Genomic DNA, 13,257 nt, shown 5'->3' on the forward strand with positions numbered 1-13,257 from the left:
CGACTGTACTGTTCCAGTAGGCATCCAGGGCGCTGACATCACCATCAGGCCACACAGTGGCAGGATTATACTGCATCACTCGCTCATACAATACAGGCACAGTCTGTGCTGTTCCAGTAGGCATCTGGAGCACTGGCATCACAGTCAGAGCACATAATGGCGGGTGTTTACTGCATCACAAGCTAATACAGTACAGGCATAGTCTGTGCTGTTCCAGTAGACATCCAGAGCACTGGCATCACCTGCAGGTCACACAATGGCATGCTTATACTGCATCACTAGCTCATACAGTACAGGCAGAGTCTGTTCTGTGCCAGTACATACCCGGAGCGCTGGCATCACCATCGGGCCACACAATGGCAGGATTATACTGCATCACCAGCTCATACAGTACAGGCAGAGTCTGTGCTGTTCCAGTAGGTATCCAGAGCACGGGCATCAACATCAGAACACACAATGTCAGTCTTATACAGCATCACCAGCTCATACAGTGTAGGCATTATCTGTGCTGTTCCAGTAGGCATCCAGAGCACTGGCATCACCAAAGGCCTCGCAATGTCAGGCTTGTACTGCATCACCAGCTCATTCAGTACTGGCAGAGTCTGTGCTCTTCCAGTAGGCATCCGGAGCACTGGCATCACCATCAGACCACAGAATGTTAGGCTTACACTATATCACCAGCTCATACAATACAGGCAGAGTCTGTGCTGTTCCATTAGGCATCCAGAGCACTGGCATCACCAATAGACGATACAATGTCAGGCTTATACTGCATCTCAAGTTCATACAATACAGGCAGAGTCTGTGTTGTTCCAGTACGTATCCAGAGCACTGGCATCACCATCAGACCACACAATGGGCCTCATTACGACTCAGGCGGTAAGGGTTTTACGACGGCGTAAACAGCACCGACCCTTACCGCCTGAGTACGAGGTCCCTTAGCGCCATGGTGGATTTAACACCTGCTTTTAGCAGGTGTTAAAATCCATGGCGCTAAGGGACCATGGAGTTAATTACGCCAGCGTAATTTACGGTGGCGTAATTAACGCCTTCCCCACTCCCATTATGCCCTATGGGGCAAAAATGGGAATGGGGAAGGGTAAATGGGGATTGGGGACTTACCGCCCCGCCAAGGTCGGAATGGGGCGGTAAGTCCGCCAACCATCATGGCGTAAACGTAGTTTACGCCCTGGTGGTAAAGTCACGGCCCAGGCGGTAACTTACCGCCTGGGTCGTAATGAGGCCCAATGTCAGGCTTATACTGCATCACCAGCTCATACAGTACAGGCAGAGTTGTGCTGTCCCAGTAGGTATCCAGAGCACTGGCAACACCATCAGGCCACACTATCTCAGGCTTATACTGTATCACCAGCTCATACAGTACAGGCATCGACTGTACTGTTCTAGTAGGCATCCAGGGCGCTGGCATCACCGTCAGGCCACATAATGGCAGGATTATACTGCATCACAACAGGCACAGTCGGTGCTGTTCCAGTAGGTTTCCAGAGCACTTCCGTCACCATCAGACCACACAACATCAGGTTTATTCTGCATCACTTGCTCATACAGTACAGGCAGAGTCTGTGCTGTTCCAGTAGGCATCTGGAGCACTGGCACCGTCAGGCCACACAATGGCAGGCTTATACTGCATCACTAGCTCATACTGTACAGGCAGATTCTGTGCTGTGCTAGTAGACATCCGGAGCGCTGGCATCACCATCAGGCCACACAATGGCAGGCATATACTGCATCACCAGCTAATACAGTACAGGCAAGGTCTTTTCTGTACCAGTAGGTATCCGGAGAACTGGCATCACCATCAGACCACACAATGTCAGGCTTATACTGCATCACCAGCTCATAGAGTACAGGTGTAGTCTGTGCTGTTCCAATAGGTATCCGGAGCACTGGCATCAACATCAGGCCACACAATGGCAGGCCTATACTGCATCACCCGTTCATTCAGTGCAGACATAGCCTGTGCTGTTCCAGTAGGCATCCGGAACACTGGCATCACCATCTGACCACACAATGTCAGGCTTATACTACATCACAAGCTCATACAGTGCAGGCAGAGTCTGTGCTGTTCCAGTGGGCATCCGCAGCACTGGCATCTCCGTCAGGCCACACAAATTCAGGCTTATTGTTTGTTTGTTTGTTTATTTTATTTGTATAGCGCTCCAAACCCAGGGGTAGAAGGGCGCTTAAGAATACGGTTACAGCGTTGAGAAGTATCTTTGTGTTGCATACTTTGTGCATACTTATAATACATACATATATATACATTTATCAATATACAGAGCACTGGAATCACCATCAGACCTCAGAATGTCAGGCTTATACTGCATCACCAGCTCATACAGTACAGGCAGAATCTGTGCTGTGCCAGTATATACCCGGAGCACTGGCATCCCCATCAAAACAGGCATTGTCAGGCTTTTGCTGCACCACCAGCTCATACAGCACAGGCAGAATCTGTGCTGTTCCAGTAGGTATCTGGAGCACTGGCATTACCATCAGACCACACAATGCCAGGCTTATACTGCATCACCCGCTCATACAGTACAGGCAGAGTCCCTGCTGTTCCATTAGATATCTGGAGCACTGGCATTACCATCAGACCACACAATGTCAGGCATATACTGCATCACCCGCTCATACAGTACAGGCAGAGTTGTGCTGTTCCATTAGGTATCTGGAGCACTGGAATCGCCATCAGGCCTCACTATCTCTGGCTTATACTGCATCACCAGCTCCTACAGAACAGGCAGAGTCTGTGCTGTTCCAGTAGGCATCTGGATGACTGGAATCACAATCAGACGATACCATGTCAGGCTTATACTGCATGCCTAGCTCATACAGTACAGGCAGAGTCTGTGCTGTTCCAGTAGGTATCCAGAGCACTGGCATCACCATCAGACCACATAATGTCAGGCTTGTACTGCATCACCAGCTCATACAATACAGGCAGAGTCTGTGCTGTTCCAGTAGGCATCCAGAGCACTGGCATCACTATCAGGCCACACAATGGCAGGCATATACTGCATCACCAGCTCATACAGTACAGGCAGAGTTGTGCTGTCCCAGTAGGTATCCAGAGCACTGGCATCACCATCAGGCCTCACTATCTCTGGCTTATACTGCATCACCAGCTCCTACAGAACAGGCAGAGTCTGTGCTGTTCCAGTAGGCATCTGGATGACTGGAATCACAATCAGACGATACCATGTCAGGCTTATACTGCATGCCTAGCTCATACAGTACAGGCAGAGTCTGTGCTGTTCCAGTAGGTATCCAGAGCACTGGCATCACCATCAGACCACACAATGTCAGGCTTGTACTGCATCACCAGCTCATACAATACAGGCAGAGTCTGTGCTGTTCCAGTAGGCATCCAGAGCACTGGCATCACTATCAGGCCACACAATGGCAGGCATATACTGCATCACCAGCTCATACAGTACAGGCAGAGTCTGTGCTGTGCCAGTAGTTACCGGAGCGCTGCCATCACCATCTCGCTGCGCAATAGCAAACCAATCTGCCCCTCACTGATGATGCCCAACAAGGCTGAAACCTTTATACGGTTGCTTGTTTTTCCATGTAGAGTACTAACTCATTTGCATATGACTGGACCCTTTTTCTAATGGCGCAGAAAGGCCCAAAAATGCTGGTGTGGAAGGTTGCCAAAGCAGTGTCATTGGTTCAGATGTATTGAAGACTTTCACTTTTTTGTAATATTTATTTTTCATAAAATCTCTTGTTTAGGTATGTTCTCTCCTTGTTATGCTTAACTACAAAGTCTATGGTTGTCTTTTGTTCCCTATCTAATTTTCCTCTTCACTGGCTATTACTATCTTTACCAGTTCATCATTGCTTTGCATTCCCAGATTTGCCATCTTGGAATGGCTAACCTAGTCTCTCCATCGGACACTGACTCTTTCTCTGTTAGTAACTCTTGCAAAACATGTGGGAATGACAGGATTGCAGCTAAAATAAAACAGTTCACTAAGGTTCTATTGCTGCTTCTCAGTGCCATGCCCTTTTCCCTGTGTTGTGTTAGAAATGTAACTCTCAATGAATGCTTCATTGCTTGGTTGCTCCCTTGCTGTGCTCTACTTGCACTCCTTTGGGGAAAGTCTTGACTTCTAGCCCCAGCATGCACATATTTTTGGCTTCCTTCCTGTGTTTCAGTACTTCCGATTCATTTCGCTCCCTGCGCATCTTTTGCCCTATTGTGGGGGGCTTGAGGTGTCTGTACTACACTCTGATTATGCGCTTCTTCCCTTGCTCCCCATTTCTTTGCTGTCCCACTGTCTCCTCCTCCACTGCAGGCTCTGTGTCTGAGACGTGTGTTTCTCTCCACTCATTTGGCTCAAACCATGGTGTGGCTTCCATCAGGTAGGTATCATTTGTGCATTTCTCGTCCTAGGATGAGCTTCTTTCTCTTCATACAAAGTCGGCATCCGGGGGAATCCAGGAAGTCAGGGTTGCTTTGCAGGTATGGAGACTGCAAATGAGCCATACCCCCCTTTTTTTTTATTAGGCCAATTTTGCTTTAACAAACTGAAAACCTTAAGCCTATTTACAAAATACTTGAACTACAATCACAGATCCATTATCATTTATCATATTAAAAAAAAACAAGACACCAACAGTGAAGTCGTCCCATGTTCGCATAACTTATTTTGTTGTTTCTTCAATTTTTCTGAAGATTGCAATTAACAGTCTGACCAAGGCCAGGTTAATAGTTGTTTTTTCTCCGTCTATAGTTTTTTCTCTGTCTATAAAGACCTTCCACCATGTTGGGATTTCTCTGTTAGTTGTGGTTTTAGCGATCTCTCTCAGACACATGTGTCTTTCCTCCTTCAGCCCCGTGCATTCCAATGTTAAATGTCTTAGCGATTCTGCTAGCTTTGGGTCTGCACAAATTCTACAGATACTTACGCCACCTTGTTTTGTTCTTTTTTGCAATACCTCTGCAGTAGGGAGGATATTTAAACGGAATCTCATTAGTTGTGACCGCAAGTACCAATTTGGGAATAGTTTCAAGTAACCTGGTGGGGAGTTCAGTTTCCTTAGGGTTGACCAGTATTCCTCATAACTCTTGTATGTCCATAGATCTTCTTGCGTCGTGATCCAGTCTCTCCAATATAGTTTTCTTTTGGTTTTCGATGGATTTGCCATCAAGTCCTCTTTTGTCTCATTTATTACTTTCAGGATAGATTCACATTTCTTTGCCCATTCTTGCAGCAGTGGTTCATTATTTTAATTCAATGCCTTGTTAAGTACCTCAAACCCACCCGTCAGTGGTTTGTCATGGAATTTTCTGTAAAATGACAAAAGCAGCTTCCAATCCGCTACTGCTTTCAATTAAGTTAAGGCGAGCTCCCACCTTATAGATTGAATTGGTAAAGCGTTTGGTAGTTGCAATACAGACCGCCAGAACATACCCTCTAAGAGAGGCCAGATGTTGTCTGCAAACAAAAAGCTGTTTCAGCTCCGTAAGTTGATATGGGTACCACTTTCATTCTGTAAAAAGTTATTAACGATATCAGTGTGAATCTACAGTATTTTCTTAGAAGGATTTTACCCTTGGCCGCCAGGTTTTTTGCTTTCTTGCACATTAGGTCTTTTCTTTGTGCTTCACTTTGGCTATTGTTTATATAAACACCCAAGTAAATTAAGGAAGTTACTTCTGGTATTTTATTTTTCTTTGAAAGACCATTCGAACCTCATCCGATCATTCTTTGCTGGTTTTGAGAGGTTCAATATACATGATTTGTCTGGATTTATCGATAGGTAGTTAACATCTAAATATGTTTGTAAGGTCGTTAACTGTCGCTGAAGGACAATCGGCGTCTGGTCCATGAGCACTATGTCATCGGCATAGAGTAACCTCCCTATCGGTATTCCAGCAATTTTCCGTGGAAATATGCGTATAGTCTGGAAGTAGTCGTCTATATCTGTGATGTATAGATTGTATAGTTCGGATGCTAATGGACAACCTTGCTTCAGACCCGTTGAGGTGGGTATTTTATTTGTTGTTAGACCTGTCTTGTCTAACCTCACTCTCACCGATGCTTTTGTGTAAAACTGTTTGATGTTATACAGTATTTGCGGTGGACATTCCTATTTAGTTAATTTGTGCCAAATTTGTTAACTGAGTCAATTGTGGAAGTTGTATAATCCAGTAATTGTTTTATCGTCGGTTGGCCTTATGATTGATATTATCGTCTTTGTTGTTTTCTCTGGAAATTGGGCATAAAAGGTACACCATTTTTTGCCGATACTGGATTTGCCATTAAGGAATCTTGTGGGACATTTATTTCATTTATCATGATCCAAATTTTATTTATGTTCTTTTTCTTGATTTTCTCTAACATCAAGTTGAGTCTTGATTTAGCATAATTTTTTTTGTACAGTTTCTGTATTTTTGCTTTAGGTTGTACACTGTCGCCGCTGTTTCTACATTTTTATTTCTGAGTAAGATTTGGATGTTTTTCTAAAGCATTTTCTTCTGCTCCACTATTTTTTTGTCGTAGACGTGCCTTTTCTTATTTGTTGGTTTATTGTCACCTATCATCTGGTGGGGGTTGAATTCCTGTAAAAGTGGTATATAATCTATGTTGGTATTATCGTCATCTCTCTTTTTACTTATCAAGGAATTCAAATTTAAGTTTAGATTCGGCAGTCTTCCAGCTTTTATTTTTAGTCTATTTCCACCCAGATTTACTGACATTGGCATGTTGTTGCCATATATATTTGTTTTGTTGTTACTCATCTTTTTGCATGTTAATTGGAAGATTTTATGGTCACTTGCTGATGTTATAATTACTACCAATTTGATTATTTTATTTGACAAGTTTGACAAAATGGTTATGTAGTCCAAGGTTTCTGTTGAGAATGGGCCTTTCCAGGTAGGTTTAGCCGGGATATCCCGTGTTGTTACTCCATTTAAGATTAAACAGTCTCTTGAAATAAGGGAATTTCTCCAGCGAATCCCTCATTTTTGTTTTTTTGTACTTGTCATTGGCTCACAATCATCTAAAGTGTTCTTAACGTCAAGACAAGAACAGATTAGGTCTCCCACTATTATGAACAGAGGGTCAGACCATTTTTCTCTCTGTTCAGCCAGCAGTGTTGCAACATCTTCTGGAAAATTAGTGATTGCCTGGTCTAACGGGTTCCAGTATACGTTCAAGCGTATCAGGACTCGTTTAGACACTGTTGGCAGTTCATCCGTCTTAATCACCAGGAGCTGATTTAGGGAGTTAAGTTATGCTCCTGAAGGACCTCCCAATTTAGGTGATTTTTTAGGACTACCAACACGCCTGATTTTGGTCTTCCTTTTACTCCTTTTGTGGCAAGATTTATTAGTACTTGGTAGCCTTCTATGATCGGGGCTTCACTTTAACCATGTTTCTTGTAACCATAACACCTTTATTTCCATGTTTTTGCAGGTCTCCCTTTCTAAAAAGGTCTGTGAAACCTCTTGTGTTCCAGCTCACTAGGTTCATGGTTCCTCTGTCCGTGATGTCTAACATTAGTGTTTGTTGTTTCTTGATGCTACCAAGTTGGCCAACCATAACCATTTGTCTTCACCGTCTTTTGTGTTATCCAACTGGTGTTTTTACAGATGTTTTTTTCCTGTTCTCTCTAAACTCATTTGTTTTTAGTTTGTCCTGTTTCTTCGTTTTTGATTTTGTTCTTTTCCTCACTTGTGTATTTCCCTATTCTTTTTGGGGGCAAATTAGTGTTTTCTCTTAAATCAAACCCAATTTGTCGTAAGTGGGGCGCTTCTTCCACCAGCAGATTTTTCACCAGTCTTGAGACTATATGCAATAGTACCTTATCTAGTCGATCTTCTTTGAGGAACTCTACTATTGCGATGTCCTTAGGCGTAATCAGCCGCAAGGCTGGAATATGATGCTTCAATCTGATGTTTGCTCAATTGAGAATAAGGCCATCGTTATAGTACAACATCCTTTCCAGTATCAAAGTTTCCAATTGTACCAGCTTTCCTTCATCTTTCTCTCGGGAGTGTGTCTTACTTGTTCTACCTGCTGGTATATGACATTCCTTTGCTGAACTCGTTTGGTTATTCGGCTTGTTTTTTTCTTATTTTTCCTTTCTGGTTTCTCTTGTTCTTTTTCTATGTCTATGAAGTCCACCAAGCTACTTGTATTGCTTACGTCGGTCTTTTCTTGTTCAGCTTGTTCTGATTCAGTTTCCATACTGGTACTTTCCATCACCTCTCCCCTTTCCTCATCATCTGATATCACATATGTTTGGGTGTCCAACATCTTCCCCCTTTCTTCTTCGTCTGTGATCAGATATGTCGAGAGGTCCATCAGATCCTGGCCGATCGCCTCGATTTCAGGTGACTCAACCATTTCTTGCATCTTGTTTGTTGGTTTCCTTTCTGTCACCTTCTCATCTCTCGTGGCCTCCAATGCTTCTTTGTTTACTATGGTCCGCTCACTCGGCATAGTCAATTTAAAATAAAAGACTTTACTCTTGTTGGAGTTATGAGTCCGGAGTAAGGGTAGATTCTTTGTTTTCTTTGTGTTTGTTGTAAAACTCCTTTTTATACTCTTAGTCCGTTGTTCCATGGATTTAGTTGTTTTTTCTTCAAACTTATCTTTTTGTCTTAGAGTTTCTTTGTTTTTTGTTTTCTTAAAAAGGACACAGACCTTGATGGATCCCAAGGCACTGTTTGTTTCCTCATAGTTTTTATTTTTTGCTTCTGTATTTGGATCACCTTCTTCATTTTTTTCTCCCTTTGAATTGTTTTGTGATTCCATAAATTGCTTGTTATTATTGATGGCTTTGCTTTGTTATGTTTGTCATTTTAGTTCCATTTTGTGATCAGATCACTGCCGTCAAGCTTTCCTTTCCTCTTTGTTACTGGTCTGCCATCCTTTCTCTGCAGCCTAGAGCCAGTCAGCTGACCACAACCAGCAATGACCGACAGACAGGTTAGCCATTTCACAGACTACAAAGACCCCACTTCTTCAGGCTTTGTTAATCCTGGTTGTGGGCATGATGTAGGATTGGTCAATGGGTCACAAGTTTCTTGATTTCTGTGTTAATGCTTTTCGCGTAGTATTCAGTAGTATTACAGGAAGTTATCAAACCAGTTTTCTGTAGTCAACACATTCCTTTTTGCTTTTCACATATGCTATTTCAAACAAGAATTATATATGTGTCACTTATGGAACACTAATCCTGGTTTTCCTTTTCCTTCAAACAGGGCCAATAAAGCAGGAATCATGGACAACAGAAAAATGTTTGTAAAAGGTATTCTATGAGAAAGGTTTGCGAACATGCTCTTGCCCATGACAGAGTCACTCCCAAATTTTAGCTTCCTACCATGGGACAACTATTTCACAGACTCTGCAGACATTTCAGTAAAAAAAGACTACAATTGGAGTATGAATTCGATTCCTGTGCCCAGTCAATAGCAATCACTAAGAAGGTAATCTGTCTGCTACCCATACTATAACCCTGTTGCGCTAACAGGGGTTTTGAGTCATCACGCTATGTACACAGATAAGGCCACACACATATGCTCATGTGGCATTGTTTGATGGATATGGGAATGGCTAGACAAGAGATTCTAACCCCAGAGTGTCTATTTAAATGGACTAAAGAGGCTTCAGCCTCCTCTGAACAATACTTTGAAGAATACACTAAGCAGAGGCCCCTTGTAAATGCACTGACAATCAAAACATTCAATACAAATGTCCATCTAATGAGGCTTCTTATGAGCCAGAAGGAATATGACTATACAAGTGCACTGGTGACGAGTCGTCCAGAACATACATCCATCTAATGGTGGGCCGCTGATTTTATTTTGGAGGGAGGAGAGAAAGTGAATGTTCAGAGGAGATGCTTAGGGCTGCCACTTTAAAGTAGATGCTTTTTTTCTTCATTAATTGGTACTTGTATACCCTCTTTATGAAATATTATCTAAGGCAACACACTTGTGCGCTACATGTGAAAAGGTGCCTAACATTTTCTTTGGAGACCCCAGCTGAACTTTCCTTCTTTTTTCAGACTTGCCTACTGTGCCCGAGGATTGTGGTTCGTTCTTGACATTTATGTGTGTAAAATTTCACCTGACCTTGTGAGACCGTCAGCGACATTCAGATTGTTATATGAATATACTGAATTTGACCAGGAGCATTTTATATAGAAGTTACTATTTAATAATAGCATCTTAACAATGGAGGTACCTTTTGAATGTCCTGAATGTGTAACAACTTTCAAGGAAACCGGTCATATATGTCAACATCAGAAATGTCACACTGAAGAGACAGAACATAAAGGTTCTGAATGTGACAAGGCTTTGAAAGAAACAAGTCATCAATTGGTAGATCAGAGAAATCACACTAGGGTGAACCCATATACATGTTCTGAATGTGATAAGTCGTTCAAGAAGAAGAATAATCTATTAGTACATCAGAGGACTCACACTGGAGAGAAACCATATATGTGTTCTGAATGTGATAGATCTTTCAAGAAGAAGGATAATCTATTGGTACATCAGAGGACTCACACGGGCGAGAAACCATATACATGTTCGGAATGTGATAAGTCTTTTAAGCGGAAGGATACTCTATTGGTACATCAAAGGAATCACACTGGGGAAAAGCCATATACATGTTCTGAATGTGATAAGTCTTTCAAGCATAGTAGAAACCTTGTGGTACATCAGAGATATCACACTGGGGAGAAACCATATACATGTTCAGAATGTGATAAGTCGTTCAAGCAGAAGGGTCATCTATTGGTACATCAGAGGAATCACACTGGGGAAAAGCCATATACATGTTCTGAATGTGATAAGTCTTTCAAGAAGAAGGATAATCTATTGGTACATCGGAGGAATCATACTGGGGAGAAACCATATACATGTTCTGAATGTGATAAGTCTTTCAAGGAAATGGGTAACCTTATACTACATCAGAGAAATCACACTGGGGTGAGACCATATTCATGTTCTGAATGTGATAAGTCATTTAAGCAGAAGAGTGAACTTGTAATGCATCAGAGAAATCACACTGGTGTGAAACCATATTCATGTTCTGAATGTGATAAGTCTTTTAAGCGGAAGGGTGATCTTGTAATGCATCAGAGAAATCACACTGGGGTGAAACCATATTCATGTTTTGAATGTAATAAGTCTTTCAAGCAAAGTAGATACCTTGTGGTACATCAGAGAAATCACACTGGGGTGAAACCATATTTATGTTCTGAATGTAATAGTTCTTTCAAGCACAGTAGAAGCCTTGTGGTACATCAACTAAATCACACTGGGGAGAAACCATATACATGTTCTGAATGCGATAAGTCCTTCAAGCAGAAGTGTGAACTTGTGATACACCAGAGAAATCACACTGGTGAGAAACCATATACATGTTCTGAATGTGATAAGTCTTTCAAGCAACTGGGTGCACTTGTGCTACATCAAAGAAATCACACTGGTGAGAAACCATATACATGTTCTGAATGTGATAAGTCTTTCAAGCAGAAGGGTAAACTTGTAATACATCAGAGAATTCACACTGGGGTGAAGCCATTTACATGTTCTGAATGTGATAAGTCTTTCAAGCAGAAAGCTGAACTTGTAATACATCAGAGACATCACACTGGGGTGAAACCATATACATGTTCCGAATGTGATAAGTCTTTCAAGCAGAAGGGTGCACTTTTGCTACATCAGCAAAATCACACTGGGCGAAACCGTACACATGTTCTGAATGTGATAAGTCTTTCTACGAAACAGGTAAACTTGTGATACGTCAGAGAATTTGCACTTGGGAGAAACCACATACAAGTTCTGAATGTAATAAGTCTTTCAAACAGAAGGTTAATTTATTAGTACATCAGAGAAATTGCTATGGGTTGCAAGCATGTGATAGGCCTTTCAATCAAAGGAGTAAACTTTTGTAACATCAAAGAAACCACACTGGGAAAATAATATATGTTCTGAATATACCAAGTCATTCAAGGTGAAGAGTATTCTCTTGATACACCAGAAAAATCATACCTTGGGTAAACCATATACATGTCCTCAGTGGGATAAGGCATTCAAGCTAAATTATCAACTGGTGATGCATCAGAGAACTCACACTGGGTAGAAACATGCATGTTTTGAATGTGATATGGCTATAAGCAAAAGTGTTAACTGGTGCTACAACAGATCACAGCGGGGACAAGCAGCATACATGTCCGCAATGTGAAAAAGGCTTTCTAGCAACATGATCAACTTGTGATACAACAGAGAAATCACACTGAGGGAATAGCCACATACATGTTCTGAATGTGAGAAGACTTTCAAGCAACAGCATAACCTAGAACTACATTAGCAAAATCACCCTTGCGCAAAATCATATATACATGTCAATTTGATCAGGATTTAATTTACAATCTTAGTCTATTGAAACACCACAAAATAAAAAACGCAGTGAGAGGCCACATACATGTTCTAAATGTCAGAAGACTTTAAGGCAAATCCATGGCCCATTGGGGAATTCATAGGTGTTTACATGGATGACTCTGACACCCAAAACATCAACAACTTACAAGGTCTCCAGCACTGGGCCGTGTTTTTTTTGGAGAGTAATGTTACTAAACACGAAGTGGGATTTATGAATGGGAAAAAGCAAAGTGCATGTCGTTATTTGATTTTTCCTGTCTTTCTGTGGTACAGATGGTACACGTTCAATAATTCATTATTAACTCAAAATATTTATTAAACTGAACATATCTCACTGTGAGAAAATAATAGCAGTTATTAAAAACAATTCATGATTGGTGAAAAAGTAATACAGAACAAAACTTACACGTGTATGTGTTTCACTTTTCAGGTGTTTCCTCTGTGAAAAATGTATTGTGCAAAATACTATCCGATGAATTAAAAACAAATAAATTAAATTTGCATTTTATATTGTGCTTCATGACGGAATGCAGCCTGTAAGAATGGTACCGTGTAGAAAACCTTTGCTACTATGCATTGTCTTGTTTCCAAGTAAGCGCCTTGCCTCTGAGCCATCTGCGCTGCTTTTCTAATTTTTATCGATTACATATTTTTGACGTTCTTTGATGTCATGAACTTGGTTGTTCAAACGCCCAGGCTAAGGATGTACTGTGAATACAAGCAAGCTTTTGGATATGAGGATTATTTGGACAGTGTTTGCCCCAAGTCAATCAGAACACTTTTTTACTAAGTTGTGATTAGGTATTTTACCT

General features: G+C 41.7%; 1 protein-coding gene across 2 annotated transcripts in view; it reads left to right on the forward strand.

Annotated features, from left to right (window-relative positions):
• LOC138516976 (zinc finger protein 271-like) overlaps positions 1-12,942 on the forward strand; it is a 72,944-nt gene extending 60,002 nt beyond the window's left edge. The window contains exons 2-3 of one of the 2 annotated variants that reach the window (XM_069632463.1): positions 9,254-9,300; positions 10,060-12,942. In XM_069632463.1, the coding sequence (XP_069488564.1) occupies positions 10,229-11,803 (1,575 nt within the window). In that variant the 5' untranslated portion in view covers positions 9,254-9,300; positions 10,060-10,228 and the 3' untranslated portion in view covers positions 11,804-12,942. Of the gene's footprint in view, positions 1-9,253 lie in introns of both variants that reach the window. The other variant, XM_069632462.1, reaches the window with a different exon arrangement.
• Positions 12,943-13,257: the final 315 nt, after the last annotated feature.

The sequence above is a fragment of the Ambystoma mexicanum genome, chromosome 6q (genome assembly GCF_040938575.1).
Source record: "Ambystoma mexicanum isolate Mex_15411 chromosome 6q, UKY_AmexF1_1, whole genome shotgun sequence".
Taxonomy (NCBI): domain Eukaryota; kingdom Metazoa; phylum Chordata; class Amphibia; order Caudata; family Ambystomatidae; genus Ambystoma; species Ambystoma mexicanum.